This window comes from Glandiceps talaboti, chromosome 16, assembly GCF_964340395.1.
Source record: "Glandiceps talaboti chromosome 16, keGlaTala1.1, whole genome shotgun sequence".
Classification (NCBI taxonomy): Eukaryota; Metazoa; Hemichordata; class Enteropneusta; family Spengelidae; genus Glandiceps; species Glandiceps talaboti.
Genome location: NC_135564.1, coordinates 13,473,300 through 13,496,511, shown reverse-complemented (window position 1 = coordinate 13,496,511; position 23,212 = coordinate 13,473,300). Strand labels below are relative to the sequence as shown.

General features: G+C 37.8%; 1 protein-coding gene across 1 annotated transcript in view; it reads left to right on the top strand.

Annotated features, from left to right (window-relative positions):
• LOC144447408 (carbonic anhydrase-related protein-like) overlaps positions 1 to 22,997 on the top strand; it is a 43,679-nt gene extending 20,682 nt beyond the window's left edge. Inside the window, exons 4-9 of the mRNA XM_078137424.1 lie at positions 509 to 633; positions 15,027 to 15,122; positions 15,408 to 15,470; positions 17,715 to 17,766; positions 18,204 to 18,316; positions 21,681 to 22,997. Of these exons, the coding sequence (XP_077993550.1) occupies positions 509 to 633; positions 15,027 to 15,122; positions 15,408 to 15,470; positions 17,715 to 17,766; positions 18,204 to 18,316; positions 21,681 to 21,815 (584 nt within the window). The 3' untranslated portion in view covers positions 21,816 to 22,997. The remainder of the gene's footprint in view (positions 1 to 508; positions 634 to 15,026; positions 15,123 to 15,407; positions 15,471 to 17,714; positions 17,767 to 18,203; positions 18,317 to 21,680) is intronic.
• Positions 22,998 to 23,212: the final 215 nt, after the last annotated feature.

The following is a 23,212-nucleotide window of genomic DNA, read 5'->3' as shown; positions in this document are numbered from 1 at the left end:
TGATCGAGGTTTTATTTGTGTTCTCCGAGTAAAGAAACTTATTTAATAAACTCGACCCGTAGATGACATATGACTGTAAACCACAGGGGCACGTATTATTGCTTACATTGCATTTTTCTTTAAAAAACTATCATACGAATCCTGCTGCTGCAAATGTTATACGAATCCTGCTGCTGCAAATGTATCATCTCTATACTAGATTTCAGTCAAAATGTTTATTATATTTAGCCCGTTGACAATTGTGAATATCTTTGAAATCTGACGTCATACAATAGGAGCGTCAACAGACAGTCTAGCAGACAGACAGACAGACAGACAGACAGACAGACAGACAGACAGACAGACAGCCAGACAGACAGACAGACAGACAGACAGACAGACAGACAGACAGACAGACAGACAGACAATTTAAAAAATACTACACGCCCCTATGATGTAAACCCCAAACTTCCAAACTGTCTGCGACTTATTTATAAGTAATACATTTCTATATTTATTATTGTTGCAGTAATTTCAGGAGGGCCATTACCTGACGGCAACGAATATGAACTAGCGGAATGTCGATTCCATTGGGGCCGTGAGGATGACCGTGGGTCGGAACACACCGTCAATTTCAAAGCCTTTCCGATGGAGGTGAGTTCTACTTTTGATCACTGTGTCCAATCGTTCTAGAGTGAAGGCATCCTAGGAGTTCATGTGATTAGAAAAAGCGACGAATTTCTGTTGTCTGAATGGTGAATTTTTTTAATACAAAAAAACAAAGAATATTTATGTATGCTTTCGAATCAGAGGTGCCTTTTTGAGAGCTTTACATTGACACCGTACTTTAATTACAGAACGTACACGACAACTTGAACCAATGTTAGTCTTTGTACATCAACAATATTAAGATACAGAATGGATACACATACAGACACAGAATCTGTTGTCTTCGAAATATTACAGTCCGCATCTCATTAATGTGTCCACTTTAAAGAAAAAAAAATAATTTATACATTCCTACACTTTGATTAAATAGTCACCATAGCTTTACTAGTAAAGTTGAAACAACCAATGAGAGGTCGTGAGCCACCCCATAGGTCACGTGGTACATCACCTCATTCGATAGAACTTCGGACCATACACTCCTCTACTGAGATAATATCTAAATTTAAAAATCAGACCACTTTGATAAAAAAAATCAATTTAATGAGTCTCTGAGTATAATCTTAATAGCAATCGATGGTTTAACGAATCTTGATGGTTTAGCAATCTGGATGGTTGACTGTTGTCGTTGAGATCGCACCTTGAAAATCACCACGGATATTTTCACATCCAACCTGTAAATGTACAAAAAAAATTGGAAAACTGTGTTAATAGGTCAGTGTTTGTGACTTTATTTGCTGATGGATCAGTGTAGATGTTGAAAGTGTTGCTATGCGACACAATCAACTCAATTGAACAATGTGTACACTGCATGTTAAGGCGTTTGTCACATTGTAGAAACGTCACGAAAATTGTATGTCATATAGAAATACATTATTAAACATATTTTTAATGCACATATTTTGAGGTGAATAATGGAAGTTAATACCATATATTCACGAAAGCATAAACCGTGGTTAATTGTGTGGTTTATTTGCAAATATGTACGACACTGTTTATTTTATCGCATCCCTAGCCTGACTAGTGTTTTCCAATAGAAGCACACACTGAGACCTGGTGAAGCGACTTTTATTACTAGTACAATGTGATGCTGGTTTCGTATGTCATTGTATGCGAACTCCTTGAAAATTAAGCCTGGTATGCCAATGACAATGTATCTGTCCAAAAGATACAATATGTTGTAACTGTTACAATGATGATATTACAATACGTGCGAGTAATGTATGGTGATGATGATGTGAGTCTTGAGGCTACAATATTATAAATATGCACAATATAAATATAGAGGTCGTTTTTGAAGCAGTTGTTGAGAATATATGAAAACATATCAGGTTTATTTATTTCGCAAGTGTTCTTAAAAATACTCCGCTCTATTCGTCTTGGCAACACTATCCGATTGGATAAAACATCTGAAAGTTCATCATTGACTTCAAATGTACTCAATGCACATTGAGAAATATATAGTTATCATTTATCGTCAAAACCAATTATTTTCCCGCCAAAATCCCTCGAACAAAATTCTTGTTTATTGTAATTTTTTGTGATCTGAAACATAATTTTAGACTTTATCTATTAAAAGAAATGCTGTTAATCAATTGATAACAAAATTATGATTTCAAATTGATTACATTTATGAAAAAAAATCATACAAATAAAGTCTTGTATTTCCGACAGAAAATCACAACTGATCACTAATGAAAGTATGGCTGCCTGTCACTGAGTGTATCTTCGAACACGACAGGAATCGATCCTCTCCGACGAAGAAAGTACAAAATCCGTGACTTGGGTATCTAAATACATCTAAATAGATTATAGTAATCGGTATCAGAAGAAAAATTGCTTTTAAGAGCTTTGGAAAAGTTAAGGATCATGGAATAAAAACAATAGTGAAATATTGCAAGATTATGCACGAGTAAGAGAACTAATCATTTGTTATTCGCAAAGTCAGCAAAACGTAATACCCTGTACATATATTTTGACAAATCCATTGCTTGCTTCAATGTCACCAACTATTCTAGTGGGGCAGACTACTCAGCTTCATGGATATGACATACTGTTATTTTGCATGTTCGTTTTGTTGTAGAAGATAGCGGTTAACAGAGTGACGCATTACTTTAACTTGTGACAACAGTTTTATACGTTGCTTGATTAACTAGCGTGTGACAAGTTACTCGTGTAACAACGCCGTGACAGGTTACTTATGTATCAGCTGCGTAAAGTTAATCCGTCATAATTTTGATGGGCAATTGATATATACGGGCACACGTGCATGCACACTCAAATCACAATAATACAGACGGACAGACAGACAGACAGACAGACAGACAGACAGACAGACGATAAATAAATGTAGTTCTCTTCTCGAAAGAGCGCCCTCAGCCTTATGTTTTAAAAGTTTCAAGAGCGCTATGCACAAAAGTTCAACGATGTATGACGCCCCCACCGTTTAGATGTCCATTTTATCTATACCTTATCGTATCTACATCACATAAAAACCCTCATGGGTAGGAATTCTTTCACAATTTAGGAGACTAGTTCCGTCACCTTATCAGAAATAACTAGTCTATCTGTGTGTCTAGTCACTCCGATAGTATAACTACTCTATTTTGTGGAAAGGTTTGAATATTAGTTAAGAGATAAGATATTCTCTTTTCATTATCTCTTCGATCTCAGAATTGTCATTCAAGATATAGTTGTGACAAAGAATCGACTATTTCGGCAATATAAAGTTTATGCCGTCAAATACTCGTCTTTTTTGTTTATAATCTTACAGCAGAGCTGTGGGACCGGTTAGGCGGTTGGTGGGGGGGGGGTAAATACAATGGAAACCATATCACCAGAAACAGTGTGTCTTCTGGCGCGAAAAACGTTGCTACATTTTTTACTGTGTTACTAAATAATTATTCTTTGTGAGAACTTGGCAGACCGACGCAAAAGCAAAGTGTAATAATCGGCTAAGATAATGGAATTTCAAAAAAAGAAAATGTAGCAATTTTATAACGATTTGTGTCGAGTCAGATGATAAAATGTAGCAATGTCAGTAACACTTTCGTCGACACAGACGAGGAAATGTTACAGTGTTGTTGAAACCTTGGCAGAGTCTGACAATGAATTGATTCAATATTTTTTGTTGAGTCGGACAGTGAAATGTAGCAACGTTAGTATGATTTTTGTCCAACCAGACGAGAAAATGTGGAGATATTAGTAGAACTTTTGTCAAGACAGACAATGAAATGTAGCAATTTAGTGAGGTTTTTGTTTAGAAGGCGATGAAATGTAACAATGTCAGGAAACATTTTGTCGAACTAAACATAGCAATGTTAGTAAGATTGCTTGTATAACCAGACGATAAAATGTAGCAATATTAGTTAGGTTGTTTGTATAGCCAGACGATAAAATGTAGCAATATTAGTTAGGTTGTTTGTATAGCCAGACGATAAAATGTAGCAATATTAGTAAGATTGTCCAGCCAGTCAATACAATGTAGCAATGTTAGTAAGATTGTTAATTTTATCCTGTCAGACCATAAAATGTAACAATATCAGAAAGACCTCCTTCAGCCAGACAATAAATTGTAGCGATACGATTTCTGTCGCGCCAGGAACGCTCTGTTTCAGGCGACACGTTTTTCATTGTGAAATATCAAACCCGTGCCATTATCTGCTGTACGGAAGTCAAAAATGAACTGTCACGATATTACCCTGATTCGTTTAAAGCTACAATCTGTTGTTGACTCATTACCGTAAACGTCCAGTACGTCATCCTATTAGCCTAAGGTAGATGCTATCGTATCAGTTCATCCGTTAACTGATAGATTCAAATCACTAGGTTTTTTCTTCCTAAGCGTCTCCTCGCTGTCTCGTTGCCATTCCCCCTTCCCTACTTCGTGATCTACAAATGTCCTGATTGACGGCAGATAGAACACAGAAATAGTTCAATGACGCTATCTTCACCTTGAAGTTGCATAGTCCAACGTCGAGACACCTTCTGATAAAAGACTAACATACAACTCATTGAACTGAATGCATGGTAGCCAAATCGATTTTTTACTTTCATAAGACTGCAAAACTCTCTATAAAGATACTTACGCTATATAATACAGATTTCACTTTTTATACAGTTCTGACATCACTGATATTTTCGGGGCATGCCCCAAAATTATGTCATCGAATCGTCATATTTAGATATCCGATATATTACAGATCTATGGGTAATACTAGCGATAACGAAATATGTTTCAGTCAGTAGGGGAATATGTAATGCTCCACATGAAACAGAATTAATACTGAAAAAAACGCTCAAATGACTGCAAATCTCTCTAAAAAGTTGTTTTTTCTATAGTTCTCAATATTTTCTGGGCATACCCTAAAATTATGTCATCTGATCGTCACATCTAGACACCCCATGTGATAGATCTTCAAGCCCGGGTTTTAGGGCAATACTAGCGATGACGAAATGTTTTTTTCAGTTGATAGCGGAACATGTAAGTCTCCAAATGAAACCTAAAAAAAGTTCAAATCTGGACTGTGACTTTTTAAACAAACGCTGTCACTTCGTTCAAAATATATGTTTGTTAAAATAACACGTGCGTTTGTGTATTCCACACGTTCGCTTTTTCGATACATTTTCTTTTTCTTTTCTTCTGTCATGTCTACGAATCACATCTGTCGATTGTTATGGCAACACTCAAGTCGAAAAACGAGGAACCGCGTTAACTGGAGTTGGTTCGTACTGCGTTCCCAAGCAACGCTACGGTGTATAGCCTACAAGAATTTTCTTCAATATGAACTTTTTAACTCCTTAAGATGACACGTTTTGAAAAGTCATATGGCAACAGACGCAAGTTGATGAGAAAGAGTGACACCAATTGTAACCATGTCAACACTACGTATGATACATGGAGTCGAGTCACAGGTTCATTGCTCTGTCCTTCACGCGCAAACACCTAGAAAGCATTTCACCACTCGCGCTCTTCAGTATATGCTAATAATGTAATGTAGAACAAGTGTGCAATCCACTCGCAACATCATTTATTACAACAACAAAACAAATCGTATTTACACTAACGACTTGAAATGGTTGTCACAGAATGGCACTTTTATTGAAAATATGATAAAGATGTAAGCGATAATAAAACCGCTGATCAAACATTCGCGAAATAAAAATACCTCCGGGTTCACCATCTAGGGTTGCTTAGCCTGTTAGTATGTAGAAAGTGTTTGATACAGAAACGTTTATGTCATACACTGTTTTGTTTGTGTTTTGGCCAAGGTGTTGCGTTCTGTCGTCTGCAGACAGAATTATTTGTATGTAGAGTAGTTGAGCAATGATGCCCCCGAGGCAAGTTTTCACACAATATCGTCACTTGAGTTTATTCTCACATGGACTACCTCTTAGCTGTTGCGACTTAACAAGTCCGCTGACTGCATCAATAAATCGCTGACGTAGAACTGGCAAGTAACACGTACGTAATGACAGTTAGCGTAGACGCCAAATGGCTTTATAAGCGTCTCCTTTACCGTCACAGATTAGCAGTAATGCTGGTCAAATCGCACAAATATTTCAAAAGCAGATTTAGTGTTGTAAAGACTGTGATTAGCGGTGAAAGTGGCCATCTCTACACTCTCGTCTGCCTTCTTATTTACACTTTACACACTGCCAACAAATGTCGGCAATAAGGTACTAATTGTGCCCAATAATCAACGATATTGAATACTGAGATTAAGCTTTCTCTGTGTTATAGGGACTTGATGGCTAAACTACGTGCTACATCCGTACTTACCTTGCAAGTGTTTTTGACTTAAGTATGTGTACATTTCCTGACTTTTGATACAAAAGAGTAATTACATTTTCCAGGCCGAAATGTCGCCATATTATTGATTTTTTCCCCCTCTAATGCATCATTTCCATATTCTTAAAGCTTCCTTTTTCTTCCTCCACTTTTCTTATCCCTCAGTTTGGCTCCCATCTGTATATTTCGAAGTATTCAAAATATAATAAATAAATGAAAGTATATTTTCATTTATTTTTATTATTCGATAAATGGATGTAGGAATTGACTGTGTTGGTAAGGCGTTTACTTTACAAGGCTGCTGTCCCTGACTACTGATACTCTATGGCAGTAAATGCTATATGCGTGACCTACGGCCTAGCTTGGCGCCATGATGTATTCTTCCATCTGTATCTCCTATTCAGCTCCTAATCTTACCTAATGTAATTCTGCTTGCTTTTCAAGCCAATTTTCGGCTAATTTGATCCTGTTGGGGAGGGCACTCGTGTAGATTAAACTTTCATCCATTTAGACTCTAACGGCAATCTCGACCATTGGGAGTATGCTAGACTGGAAAGATTGCTACCATAGCAACCATATTTCCGCACCATTTCAAGCATTGTTGGAATGATTTGTTTTATTGCTGGTTGTGACTTTGCCGATGGAGTTGAGGGGGAAAAAGCTTTACAGAGACAGTTTACTGGTTATCCCTGTATTAGCAACGATTCAGTCATCAAGCTTGCATGGTTCGAAAAGACCAGTATATTACGCCAACTGTGGCAATTATCCCCGTTCTAGTTATCACTGTGATCAAAGATTATTGTATTTTGATCATTCTATCTGAGCCCCTGAGATTTCATCTTAAAATAGTAATGCCGTTACTTGGAAAATTGAAAATCTTTCTCCCACTAAAAGGCAACAGCATTGCAGTCTCGCCCCTCGTACCACGATTAATGTTAGTTTGTCTTCCACGTTTTGATGGTATCTGGGTTTGTTCCCTTGAGAACGTCATACATGCACATCAACCAACGCTTTTTGTATAAAAGAAAAAAACGCACAAAACCGCTGTCTCAGTGGCTGCCAGTAGATAAGGACAGAAGGAGGAGATAGTGGCCTAGAGTTTATGTATATGCATGTTTTGAGTGCAACATAGCCATGTAGAAGCATTTCAGTGAGTGGTTGAACTAACATCAAAACTATTGGATTTTAGCAATGATCAGCAATGAAGCGCTAAACATTCACAGGGCTTATTAGCTAGATAATTGACTTAAATGGCCAGGCTATGAAATGAACTGAATCACTGAGTTTATAAAGATATACGTCGAGTTTATATCGACTTTATTGTGAGTACGTGTTCTGAGTAGTCTACTTAATCCACGGCCGCCATTGTTCTGTAAGAAGTAATTACTACACGGCTAATAGTCGTGGCATCAATACACAAAACCTGTCCGTGTGCACCTAGTTTTCAATGTTCACTGCGAGATTTACAAGGCACGGAACAGACATGGTGACGACCGGGCTGTCGGAGACAATCCTTCCAGGAATAATACTACACGAACCCTAACAAGTTTTTTAGCTAGCACACCAACTCGTCCCTCAGTGTAGAAAACGTTGATCAGTTTGACAACACCGGAAAGCAATCAGCCGTAGTACTTGCTGAGAATACTTCTGCATCGACATCAGTCGGCGACAAATTGGGGAGCGGATATTTTGCTCAATTTCTAAGCTACTTAAAAGGGATAATAGCACTCCAGGCAGCATGCTTGAATTTAATTTTATTATTGTCTTCATATCGGATTAGAACATAGCCACTTTTCCAGTCTATCTTGACGGTGACAAAATGCTTAGCACAATGTACTCCATTTGATGGCACTCTTCATCACCGTAATCGCCTATTCAGTGTTCATTTCTCGTTTTCAGAGATGACTCGAATTTCCACTATCAAATTCTACTCCATTCATAAATGGAAAATAACCGAATTATTTAGGTGTGAATTGTGAAATTAATCTCTATAAGGGTAAGTCAAAGAAATGAGCATTATACCAAGTCGTCAGAGTAAACAGCGCTACTTGGGAAAAATAGTCAATGTCCGTGGATTGAACGCGAATAAATAACTAACTAACCATAACATAAACCGAATTCTCGCATTGATTCTCTATCAGATAACGTACTCTCTCGTCCTTGTGATGAATTTTGTTCATCAACGTAATATGGCCTAACGTAGTACCTAAAAATGGTGCAACTCAACAAATTTTAAAGTATAAATGTTTTTTTGTCAAAAGTCTTCTTTTTTTAATGAACACAACAGTCTTTGTACCTGTAGAGCTCCGCCCAGTTGTCATGGATACAGTATCTAACAACTCACCTGTACAGTGACAAAGACTTTAAAAGCTCATCCTATCTACAATGACAATGAACAACAATCGTATACCTATACAAAGCCCAAACACCGCCTACGCATTGACTCGGTTTCACAGTTGGTAGACGAGAAGGCAAGATTTGAATAAATAACAAGATTCGATATGATAAGTCAAGAAACAGATGGAAGTATATGTAGGCGTTATACACAATGTATACACACACACACACATACATACATACATACATACATACATACATACATACATACATACATACATACATACATACATACATACATACATACACACACACACACAGACAGACAGACAGACAGACAGACAGACAGACAGACAGACAGACAGACAGACAGACAGACAGACAGACAGACAGACTATATGTTGGTACTCTAATAGTTTATCATAAATAAACGGGAGAGGGTAATGGGAGAATCGATTACTATGTAAATAATATTTTTAGCATCTATTTTATGTAAATTTATAATGATAGTATTAGGTCCAAATAAACGTAAATTTCGAAAAAAAAATTTAAATGAAACCTCTCTTTTACGTTTTGTTTTTGTTTTTGTTTTTGTTTTTCTAACGTTTCTCAGATAATGTCGGTATGAAGTGTTGAATGTCCCGTGATTCACTTCCTTAACTTGGAAATACACATGGTCCAATAGCTGTCAAAAGTATGCTGTGTGAAAACTCGATAATAAAAAAAACGATCTCCAAGATTGTTGCCATCTTGATCCATACAGAAACATGTGTGCGTTAAACAAACAAATCTCACTATAGGAAATAGTTGGCTGTGAACCACAAAAGTGTAAAAAATTTCATATGTTACAATTTTCATATTTTTTTATGTTAAAAATCTGTCAAGTGTGCCAGCCGGCAGGGACTAAATCAGTTTTACAACGTCACCACGGTCACGTGACAATGATGGAATACTTCTGTCAGACTGATCTGGTGAAGATACACTTATCAAGTCTGAAATCCAACACTCCAATAAATTCCACTCCAAATTTGGAGTTTGGTGTTAATACCCCAGGGCCTTGGTAAGCTGCACATGCAGGTGGTGCGATCGATGACTGGGGTAACCCGACTCCGGGACCGTAATCGAGTGGAAAAAAAATAAATCTGCGAAACCGTGAATGCAATATCTAACAAATTTATCAAGGTTTACCATGACCTCGGGTCTATTCACTACCACTATAGAAAGTTTAACTCACTATGCCTCACCTCAAAGTCGCGGCTCATTTTTTGGGGTACCCGGCCTCTCTGCATTCTAAAGATGTCAAAAACTTCTTTATTTTTGGTCAAAAGCTTTTAGTAAGATCGCTAGGTGTGTCTGCTTTATGTGGTATTGATGATGACGAGGTAAAAAAGTTGACAATATCGACAGCGTTTTTTTCACACAAGAGTCACTCAGCATACTCTTTCTTTGTTCCGCTGTCTCCGTGCTTGTATGACGCCATCGCCGTCTGTATCATCAATTCAAATAAGGCCATTCAATCTCCAATTTAATGCGATGGAATTGACCAAACAACTTTTTTAGTGGGGGGGGGGGGCATAACGACTGCTTTCAGGAAAGTACGAAAGGGGCGACGCTATGAAGAAGATAAATAGCTGGCCGTACTTTTTCTTGGTTGTATTGGCATTGAGAAGGACAGAAATCGGCTGTATTGGGTATTGGCAATTTACCATGTAATACATACACCTCATTAGTTCGTAGGCTGGCAAAAACACCATTTTTCTATAGTCTTGGAGTATTCAAGTAGAATAGGGTTTTTCACTGGCTGCTTGAATACACGAGTTTGACAAATCTGTATAGTGAAACCAATGAAAGCATGACCTTAGCAGTTTTCTAGTTGGCTTCCTTTTTTTGGCTTTCTATTTTGCTGAACAGTACTAATACCGTGTACGATCACTCTATCACAATCATGACTATTATCGCTTGTCTTTCTTTCGCCAAACCTTTGTGTGCTTACAAAATGGCTCAGTTGTTTCGAATTTTCTGCCTGGCTAACTTTTAAATACCGCGCACATTCATTTGTACTCTCTCCCCATGTTATTTGTCATAAATTGAATTGCTCAAGCGTAGAATAAAAAAAAAAACACGCTAAATTTCGCAAACATGATATGTTTTACGGCGAAGGTTTTGATTGACTTCAGCTACTTACTGTGTTTACTTCTAGATTAACTCGACCATCACAGCGAAAATTAGCAAATCCTTAATTTGTCAGAAAATGGAACAGAATTCGCGTGAGTTTATTTACAGAGATTCTGGAGTGGTCATACTAAAGCTTAGATTCATTAAATCAGTGAATTATTTTCGTGAAAACGCAAGACGTTGCTTCAAATTGAAAATACTTCTACATTACACAATGTAATGGTGTTCTGACTAAAAATATATGTGTGCCTATGGTTTTTTTTCCAATATGTGTATTTTAATAGGCCTACCACCACCTAAACATCAAATTGGTGGCAACACCGTCGTGTTTTTTTCCCTCGGTCGTTGAATGTGAAGTATTGGATCGACAGCTGGAGAAGATAGCCAGCGATGAGAAAGCACTATGAAGGTGTCTACAGTAAGAGAAGTTGCTTGTTCCTGTGGGATTGAGCGTAGTGAAATAATGACTAAAACTAGCCCCATTGAGACCAGCAATTTAACACTAGTTCCCGTTGCAAGGAAATATTATTAACTGTGCATAGAAATGTTATCATTTTGACAAGTATTACTTAGGACCACTTATCTTTACTATTCCTTTGATTTGTTATTAATCTCATGGCAGTCGTAGACCTAGCCGATGAAGTTTCAGCTCACAATATCCCTACTGTATTTATATCAAACTTACAGGACTATCTGTACCAGGCCAAGTTTTTTTGCAGACCAGACCACGAAAGCTATCAAATTTGAATAGCCAGTTGTAGTAGACTTAGTCAGTGTACTGTCATGTGACTAATATAAAATCTGCAGTACTGTCTGCAGTAGGCCATACTGGTTAAAATAATGCCAGTCGCCGACAGAATGTGAATAGATCTCAAAGATGCACGACTGTCTGGATAGTAGGCCAGCTCGTCAAAGTTTTTGTATACCAGACCGCGAATAATTATATCAAATTTGAAACCGTGTCTGCATGTAATTGGCTCAGTAGAATACAGAATAGGCATAGATATCAAAGTTGTATGTAAGAGTTTCTGTTGCAGGCCTACTAGCCAATGTTTTGTCAGCCAAGAGTACAAATAACAGGGAACTGTCTATAGTAGATCTACTTGGCACTGTAATGTACGTCAGAATGCGAAAATATATCAAATTTGCAAGATACTGGATTGCGTACTAGCCAAAGTTTTGTCACTCCAGATTGCGAATAATATCAGATTTGGAGCATTGTCTTTAGTTAGCCCAATAATCTATAAATATAATATCAGCCAGAATGCGCATGATTGGTTATCATAAGTGCAGCACATTCTGTAGCAGGTCTACTAGTCAATGTTTTGTTAGTCTGGAAGACGAATAATATCAAATTTGCAGGACTATATGCAACACTGAAAGTGCAAACAACTTTGATGTCAAACATGCAGCCGACAAGTAGCAAATTTTTATCGAGAACCGCAGCTTCAAATTGTCTTGTAAAAGTTGCATTTTTCGATAAAATGTGTCTTACTATCCTTGTGTGTCCATGGTGACCATATTCTAGACGTGTGAATACGATAGGCGTAGTTCCCTTCCCTGCATCTCGACACCTCGGTACGAAACATCCAATAACACCAGTAGGATTAGTCATTTATCTATGAGTTCATATCGTCAAATCGTGTTCATTCTTCAAATTTAACAACAACAAAAATGTGAAACGGTAGAAGTCATTGCAAATGAATAATATTGTAATATTCAAGATTGATCAGTGCAACGGTTCTATTATATTGTAGCCGCGGTTCGTGTCTCGTTTGATATTGATAGGGGTAATGGTTTCTACTTGTACACATTTGTAATAAGTGAAACATTATTTGATGTATGCATTCAACATTTCTCCCATTATATGATACTGTAAATGTAGTATTCAATTTCATTAGGTAATATAACAGAAGAGCAACCATGTGTTTACACTCCGGCAGGTGTATCCGTACAAGCAGTGTGCCAGCATAAAATCTGCCTCCGTGTAATTTGAAACATCATTTTCACTGTTTCTCTCACTCCCTGTCTTTCTTCCTTTTTTTCTTTCTTTCTCTTCTTCTCTCTCTTTTAAAGTATCCTAAGTTCGTTTTCCCTCTCCTCCCTCCCGCCCTCCCACCCTCCCTCCCTTCCTCTCCCCCCTCTCTCTCTCCCTCTCCCCCCCTCTCTCTCTCTCTCTCTCTCTCTGCATATCGTTTGCCTCTCGCATTACACATATATCACTTTTTATCCTAAAATCGTGTATCTCTTTGGCCAACTGTCAGTCTCTATCTGTCCGTCTGTCTGTCTGTCTGTCTGTCTGTCTGTCTGTCTGTCTGTCTGTCTGTCTGTCTCACTGGTCGTCATTGTTCGGTGTATATGTCACTTCCTTCTGCCCAAGTTTGTATGTATCCGTCTTTGTCTGTTTGTCTGTCGTCTATAGCTCCATCTGTCTGTGTGCTCTCTGTCCCACTTGTCTCCTCATCTCTGCTTTACTTGTACCTCGTTTCCCCCCCCCCCCACTCTTAAGGATGAATGTATGACAGATACCCCCTAACCCCCGCCATGTTTATCACTATCTGTAGAAGTTGATCTATATGCCCTCTTTCAATCCCAACTGTAGTCTCAGTGAATTGCACTCTGGTGAAAGCTAAAATTTACGAGCAAGACTTGACCGATGTGTTTGCAAATACTACTAATAGAAAACCATTAAAAGTTTATATGTACAATGGGCTCTTTAAGCATGTAACCCATGTTCTCATTCCTAACTGACTCACTTGTCAATCACAACTATTGGCGTGTTGAAGTAAAAGTCACTGATGAACATTGGCCCTTCCTCCAGACCTAGCCCCTCCTCTTCACCGAGTTACTGAAAACACTTTACCCAACAACAAACGGAGAACACGACTTTACTTGTATGCATAATGTTCAATTGCAGTCACCCAGACAAATTACACGTAAACCAAATATGTATGTGTGACGTCACGATATAAAAGAGCACTCAGTGAGTACACTGATTTGAATGCCCTTAGTAATTTTCAGATGTTCGGGAAAGGCAAGGTACTAAAGTAATTGAGCAGTGCAAATTTATTCTGCCATTATTGTCGATTATTTGTATCACCAACGCTAAATTGGCAAATATTTCATTTTTTACATCCGTTATCATTAAGATCATTGTCGGTTGGCAAGCTTTACTGTGAAGTGATTCAATATTCGCAATAATTCTTTGTCCTGTCGACTGTACGAGCGTTTGATTGTTGGTATGTACGGAGATATATGCACAACTTTCGGAACTAGGCATTGATTTGTTTAGTTGTTGGTTAGTTGGTGTGTGTGTTTGTTTATTTGGTATGCTGCTGTTGCTACAGCTGGTGGTGGGGTGGGGGTAGCCGGGGGTGATGGTGGTGATGGAGGCGAGACTGCGACGACGACGGTGGTGGTGGTGGTGGTGGTGGTGGTGGTTGTGGTGGTGATGGTGGTGGTGGCGGTGGTGGTAGTGGTGTTAGCGGTGATGATGGTAGTGGCATTGGTGGTGATAGGTGGTGATGGTGTTTTGTTGGATGGGGTTACATTTGCATTTGTTGTTGTTCAATCAACGAATTCTGTTGTCGAGCCATTTAACAGGTTATAAAGAGAATGGAAATACTGTATTCTTGCGATTTCACTAAAAACTGTATTAAATGATCTGTAATACGAGATCATTTATGATGTAGTTTATACTCTTGATGACGTACACAGTATTTATATATATATATGTGTGTAGGTTCACTTACTAATAGTATCCATGTAATATATGCTTGCTATACATGTACTTGTACATGCCTCAGACCACTATAATGATCCGAGTACATGTTTATGCAAAAATGTACTCAAATACGCGCTTAATAATGTGCATGCATAAACCGGGATACAGGCATCAACATCCCGACTCCCAACTGTATCGTTCCACCTTAGTTCTTGTGTTTCGCTCTTGACACGTGACGACAGCCCCATTGCATAGTGTAGTATACATTGCCGCTGACGAGACTTCAGCGATAATTTTCGATTCGATGAACTTTCCGTTAATTTCTATATAAATTGTGTGTTTTTTTTCACACAGCTTCATTTGGTTCACTGGAATAATACACGCTATAGTTGTTTTGAAGAAGCCCAGGGTAAACCAGATGGTATAACCATCATGTCCCTCTTTATCCAGGTAAGTGTGACGTCATGATGTAAGCCCGTTAAAATTGCAATGTTCAACCACGTGCCAATAATGATATAATAAATGTACTCATCATAATGCTACTATAATTTTAGTTTTTCTAAGCATTTAAAAAAAATCAACATCCGTCGAGAAGATGGCCAAACATTTGATTTTCTTTTCCATCTGCGACACTTTAATGCGCATGCCCACATACCGTCTTGAACACTTTGACCTTGATGTTTAAGACCTTAAAAATTGTATGCGTTCTCTTAGGCTTGTGATTGTGTTTTCTAGGTTGGACGTGAACACCATGGACTACGTACTTTTACCGACCACTTAGAGACAGTCCAATACAAGGTAAGATGGGGGGCCTAAACCATTGGTTGAGGGGGGGGGGATAAGTAATACAATATAAGGTGACACGAGGTAGTGGTGTGATCTAAGTTAAATATTGATATATATATATATTTATATATACTTCAATGCATAATAAGATGGCGGGGGTTATAGACCAATGAAAGATAAGATATGGGTATGGTGCTATACACGTTAGATAGAGATGGTAATGTTTTCATGAAATATGAGCCTGCAACTTGAAGTTTATGGCATGTCTGATATGTTAAACTAAAACACCAGAATTGAACTTGAATTTGTGTATTTACAATTGTATGTTGTGGACTGAAAGAAATTTTCATTTTATAATACTTGTGTACACGGTTTCAAACTGGAGTAATTTTAATTTGCCAACTCATTCGAACTTTTGGGAATTTTTTGTTTATTTTTGCTATTTATTTGGTTTTTTTTTACGATAATTAGTATTCCTACTACAACACCATCAACGTCCTTGCTAACAAAATAACCTAAAACAGAACATTGTCTGGCTGGCCATACAATGACATGTAGCAATTTTATGGTAGTGCTAGATGACTCTCTATTTAAGATCAGGTGACATCGTTTGAATTGTATATTTATTGTCCAAATTCTTTCCCCAATACCCATCCCCCCCACTTCCCTAGCATCAATCACCAAGAAGACATTGGGTAGACTGGCTTTATTCAAATTTGGCACAAAGATTAGCTATTCTAATACAAAACACCGTGTTTTGATGTTTACCTGATCCATAGTCTGACCCTGGTCTATGTCTGATCTAAGCTCTCTCTGAAGTTCAAAGTCTCGCGATGACCTTGTCCTTCAGTATTGAGGTTAGTTTAACAGTGACATGACAGCTTTCATCAAAAGAGTAGTTTACATACTCTATAGAGAGGATTCGGGCATGGTTTCAGGGGAATACTAATAACGGTAGCTAAGTTCGCCTGCAATGGCATTATATTTTTCATAAATAAATCACTTACTTACTTAACTTACTTACTTGACCTACGATGTCGCCTTAGTGTGATTTTAAACTTGAAGTGCTCAAGTCAAAGAATCAAAGATAATATAAAATTGATACTCTAAGGTAATTTAGGCGAAATTACTCGGTATTTAGATTCGTGTCGTTCGGGTAACATTTACTACGGAAACCAACAACTCGCATCTTTTTCCTTAGTGTCTAACGGTCAGGCTTGTTACCCACGAATATTGATTAAGAAGGGTTTAGGCCTATATTAATCCGAAAAAGTGTTTCGGTTTCATCATATTAAGAACATGTCGCCTCACAGGTATTCAATGTATTTGTTTTATCTTATCAATATGTCATGCGGCGTTGTATATCATAATAGTACAACCGAGTTGGGTTTATAATGTTTTACGTGGGTGAAAATACTTACAAATTCTAAATTCTAAATTCTAAAACCATAGTTACACTATTTTAGAATGTTACGATACATAGCATCTTATGAAAAAGCATGTTGTGGTGGTGTTAGTAAGCGTATAGTAGGTGATAGCTTAGGGGGTTTCCTCAACATTTCATTATACGCATACAAAAAAGACGTGTCGACAAATCGCATGTGTATTATTCCTAAATACCGGGTTTGCCATGGTGGCGCTCTACTTCCTGTCTGTGTGTACCTTGGGGGTAGACATGACATAGGTAACTTGGTTAATCATAGAGCACTGCTGCTTTCCTCGATGTCTGAACAATACAAAAAACATCCCTGATGTACACCTAGAATACAGAATACCAATGGACATAGCTCTTATACCCCCAATTTGAACGAGGGCGCTGCCTTCTCAATTTCCGGTTTGTAGTTTGGAATGGCCTATTTGAACACTTCAGGTACCTCTTAATATGCAGCAAAACCTACCCCCACCCCATAAACAAAATTATTGCAAACAGCGTATATGCTCAGATTATGTCCTTCCAATATTCCTACTGTTTTCCATATGAATTTAACCCTCAGTGGTCAGAGTTACATTCAGGTTAAACCTCGGATTAACCAGAAGTGAATTCACGTCAAATCTCGGACTAATAACATGTGAATTCACGTTAAATCTCGGACTAACCCACAGTATTGGCAATAGGTCTTAGGTTAAAGACGCCACTGTAAAATTGAATCTTAGTCAACTATCGACTAATGTCTTGTAAATTCAGGCAAATAACTCTTCATTTACTAACTTGTCAGTAATGACGACTCATTCCTACGTTCTCTGTATTTTGTGCAGGGAAGGTCAGTTACAGTAACCACAGCCTTCAACCCAAACTGCCTGCTGCCAGGTAAGTGTCACTTACAACATCCAATATCCAATTACATCAATTACCTAATTCACTTTATTATCAAGTGGCTCTGATTGGTTAGTTCAGACCAGCGGTGACTGTGACGTCACACTATATGAAAATATCAACATCTTATCTGCTGCCAAAAACGTTTTGTCCGCATACCTACCCCCAGCCTGACTTCGACTTTGCTCTCCTGGTTAAGAATCATACCACTGCGTGCTCTGTGCAAAGTGCAACCCTGACTGAGATGTTAGTTATCGTAATACAACTTTGTCCATTTTCGTCCTCCTATCTAAGCTACGTATACTAATCATTTTCGCAATATTTTCCTCAAAGAAAAGACTGGCGTTTAATTAGAGAAAATCACATCCTAACTCTATTTACATCCTATTAGTTGATATTGATGTGTTTTCCCTATATTTGTCGTACGTCAGATCCTGTTTTGAGAGATTTCTGGACTTACACCGGTTCGTTGACAACACCTCCATGCAGTGAGAAAGTCACATGGATCATATTTCGGTACCCTTTGACGATATCACACTCACAGGTAAACGTTCAGTAAAGTATTTTATTCGAGTACCCTTTGATTCGAATTCCGGTACCCTTTGACGACACCATACAGGTAAACGTACAGTAACGCGTCACATTCCGATTCCCTTTGACAACAGTCAAGTGTAAACGTACAGAAATGCGTCGCATGTTGGTACCTTAGTACCCTTTGACGACAGATAAACGTACAATAACGCATCTTTATATGCCAACACCCTTTGACGTTAAACGTACAGTAACACGTCACATTCCGGTACCCCTTGACGACATCCCGCTTTACATGTAAACGTGCACAGTAACGTATATCTTTGTGGTTGACATGGTGTTGTTCTGTGGGTGACAGCTGGTTAGTAAGACGAGAGAAAATGTCGACATTTAGTTTTGACGAGATCAGCCAGTCGTAATACCTTGAGAACTTGACATTCCACTGACAAATGTCGTAGCATTAATATTCCTGTCACTGTTCTAATATGTTTATACATGTCAACACTAAAGGCAGGGATTTTACAACATATGGTGTTCTACTTCAACAACATACAAGAAATGTGGACGGTTACTTGTAAATGGATTACAGTTTAAGTTTAGAAGCAGTCGATTTGAAGTAATTTAGTGAATGTAGGAATGCTAAAGAGTGGTGTGTAATCAAACCCAAATGACTCTCAATCTTGGCAGCTCAGGCTAACAATTTCGACTTACATTGTTATGTATGCTGACGTTCGAAGAATTATTCTCCTCAGGAACGATAGTTGCAAAGAAATCATACTTTGGTCAGGGATATTTTCAAGAAGCGGGCTATAAGTATGTTACTCAAACTACCTTTATGATTAAACAGGTACATTAATTCAGACCCTGTTGGCTAAGTAAGACAATAATAAGAATAATAACAATATACATTGCGAAGTATACATGATTTTATGTATGTCTACGGATATAGTATTAAGGCGGCTTTATCAACCGTTGTCGAATGTCATACAAACATAATAAATTGTGTAACTTTTGTGAGTTTTGAATTGTTTTTATTAATACCAAAAATAACGTAATCATATAGTCCTAATCTCACTTGTCTGTGACTATATGCAAAGCCTGTCCCAGAATCAGAACGTGGAGGTATGACTATTCCATAACTGTGATAGTAGTGTTTATATGTTTTTGGAATTTCTTACAGGCGGAATGTCTAACAACATACAAAATTATCTACCAGCAACATACGAGTTATTCAACGTCATAACTTGCCACGTGACAGATAAAAATAACACCGGGTTCAAAATACCCGTCATATGACAGAGAAAGTGCCAAAAATATTGAAAGACAGTCTTTGATTTAAACAAACAAGTGCAAGTGTTCCATCAAGCGAAACAAAATCTTGTTTTTCATGAAATAGCTTATCATCAGTTGTCGTATGGTAAAGATCAGTATCTCACCTATGTCACACGCACAGATATCTGTATTTTAGTGAAGAAAATTGCCATGATAGCAGAAGTTCTGTTTATAAATTAAAAATGAATGCAGTAAGGCCAAAAAAAAAAAATAATCTGGTTCTGGTCAGGGTAAACTTTCTAAAGTGGTGCGACGACGCGCGTTTTTTTTTTTTTTCGTAATTTTTTTTTTTTTTTTTGCAAATTAGTAAATACACATTTTTGACACTTTACATGCTCTCGGAAGATGTCATACAACTCTGGAAGTTGGCACTGTTGTATGGCAAGTTTTGTACGATGCGGATCAATCATCCATCAGGGCATCATCACTAGTCACATTTACAAATTTATCTTATCGCCCAGTGATTTGCAGTTATAATCCCATCCAAGATAATAATGAGTCTTGCCTTGCAACCACTGTATAATGTCATTGTGCAACTTGTAACGTTAAATAATGAGAAATAGGTCTGTCCAACGGACGTAGAGGAGGCAGTGTTTTCTTTCGAGCACCGTCCGTCATCAGTCTGATACGCAGTCTGTATACGCTACGATGTTCGACACGTCTTTCCATCTCATCGCAGCTGGAAAGACGTGTCGAACATCGTAGCGCATACATCCAGAGCTAACTGCTTACGCTACAGGAAAATCTTTGTATTCAGAAGGCAGAACGAAACGATCACCAGAACTAAGAACACCTCGAAAGTCAGCTGAATTGATATCAACATTTCGATTGCTCACGACGTACTCAAACTTCAGACATTTTCGAAACATGTGAGCGGTTTACCACCTAGCACAGTGAACACACTATTTCCCGTGATTCCCATCAACCACGCTCATCGTACATATTACGTACACATATCGTACGGGGGGTTATGGGTATGCAACAGTACTAGAAGAAAAGGGTACCCGTTACCAAATAGAAGTGCGCCATCACACGAGTTAAATTTTTCCGCTAGCCTTGCATACAGTGTTGATCGACGGGGAATTGTAAATAAGGAACGGGAAAGCAAAAATTATCGGAAAAAAAAGGATCGACGCGGGGGTATTCAGGGCACGCGCGCGCTGACCAGAACCAAACATATTTTTTTTTTTGGCCTAAGCTGTAAAATGTAGCAATGTTGGGAAGAATTTTGTCGATCCAGACGATAAAATATAGCAATGCTAGAGATAGCCAGACGATAAAATGTAGCAATGTTAGAGACAATTTCATCAAGCCAGACGATAAAATGTAGCAATGTTAGAGACAATTTTGTCGAGCCAGACGATAAAATGTAGCAATGCTAGAGATAGCCAGGCGATAAAATGTAGCAATGTGAGAGATAATTTTGTCAATTCAGACGACGTTTTGTGTCAGGTTGACTAGCTTCTGTGACAGTATATATAAGTAACAAAAGTGTCTCAAAAATGTGTCCTTTACATCTATACAGCTTTAGCAGACGATCGACAAGTCTAAGCCAGGCCTCTGTAACTGTGACATTACAGACATCCACAACATGACCACACTGTCACACATACTAATACCACGAGGCTCAAATTAAGCCAGAATACTAATTTTAATTTTAAAAAGATTATGGTATTCCAAACTTTTCATCTGTTGTCATGCTGTCTCACTCAAAGTTCTATGCTCTACACATACTGATACGTCAAGCTAAATCGTTATCGTGAATTATCGTCCCTTTTACGGCAACGTTAACGCCGACTACCATAGTAAAACCATTGTCGTTAAGCGCTGTCCTCTTTACGGCAACTCTGAATAACGCACCTTCGCGGAAGTCCGCAAGGAAACAATTTTACGCTCTTGCTAACGAGAATGAGCGAATAAATAAACTCTTTTGCCAAAAACGAATCATTTCTTGTGTTTTGATCGTAATCTGTTGGAAATCACAACAGTAGAAAGATGTGAAACTTATCTCGGGTCGTCATTTATGTCCGTTTTTTTTCTGATAGATGGAAGAATTTCGTCGACTACGAACTCATCACAAGGGAGAGACTCCAGCGAGAGGTGACGATGGTATGTTAGCTGATAACTTCAGACCTACACAGCCATTGAATGACCGAATTGTTAAAGCTTCGTTTTTGTAAACTTTCATAGCAAGGCAGAATGAAGAAGACAACTCTACCGTGAAAACTGACCGAGCTGCAAAATGAGGTATTGGGCGTTGACGACTGGCTTAGGAGAAGATATTCGTGGTCCATGAGAACACAGTGTCATAACATAATTCCCCATTGTGATTTAAATCCAAAAAACAACAAATAAATCACGAGAGTGTTCTCATGGTCGCAAAATATATTTTTAGTGTTGATTTTGAACCAACAAACTGTAGGAATGTGTTGAGCCTCAGGAAGTTCTTGTCAATCATGTCTTATTCCCAAAGACATTCTGTTCCTCTTATTTTTCAGCTTGATCAATTTTCATTGTACCTTGAGAAATACAATTTTGAAATCATGACAACCAATGTGTACAAAAACTAAGAAAATGCTTCTTGTTAAACTGACTGCGTTTGATTTGTATCTTTATAATTATATTCATTAATTTATTTATTTATTCATTTACTAACTCTTTATACTAGTTGATTGGTTGAATATATGTTTACTAACATTAGCATATTCACGACATGTACCCACAGCCAATCATATGTACGAGAGGGTTCATTTGATTGGTTGTTTGATAATATTACCATATTCAGAACGTTCTCACATCCAATCATTTTCAGTCTAATGGAAATTTCGAATATAGGGTGTATCATTTTTCTATGAAAGCTGGATTTGATTACAATAAGTAACATATCAATATCATATGGGTTGAAAACATCAAATGGTGCTGTATTTCCTACTGTTCAAGTGCTTTTCAATATTGTTATAAACCGTCATCACTTTAAGGTTATCATAGAAAAAAAAATACATTGTAGAAAAAAACTAGTTTGTGTTTTTTCTCCCAGAATTTGACTGCTGTATATGTTAATTCGTATAAGGAATTGAATGATTTAAGACCATAGCTTTTGAGAACTTTACCTTTCAGGTTCAGTGTATCGTGTGGGATATCAGAAAAAGGTTACCAAATACTTGGCCTAATGAATTCAGGTGTATTAATTCTGTAGTCAACTAATTTACAAAAAAAAATAGGAAATTATATTTTCATTATCTTTCACATTTACCCATAAATAAAAATTACAACCCGGTCCGATTTTCATGATATTATAATATTGGTAATCTTAATTGTTAAAAGCCAGTGTTATCAGTCCAGTTCATACCACTGAAGCTAGCAAGGGGCAGTCGTCTGGTTTGTTCATATAGCTGAACTTAGGGTTGCCAGTCTTGTTCATATCACTGAAGCTAGGGCAACAGTCCGGTTGTTCACATAGCTACAGATGTGTACAAGCTCAATTTGTTCATCTGTTTTTGTTCTGTTCTCTGTGTCTTTTGCTGAAAAGAACGTTCTTCTTAATCTACATGCTTCAATATGACAAAGAGCCTTGCAT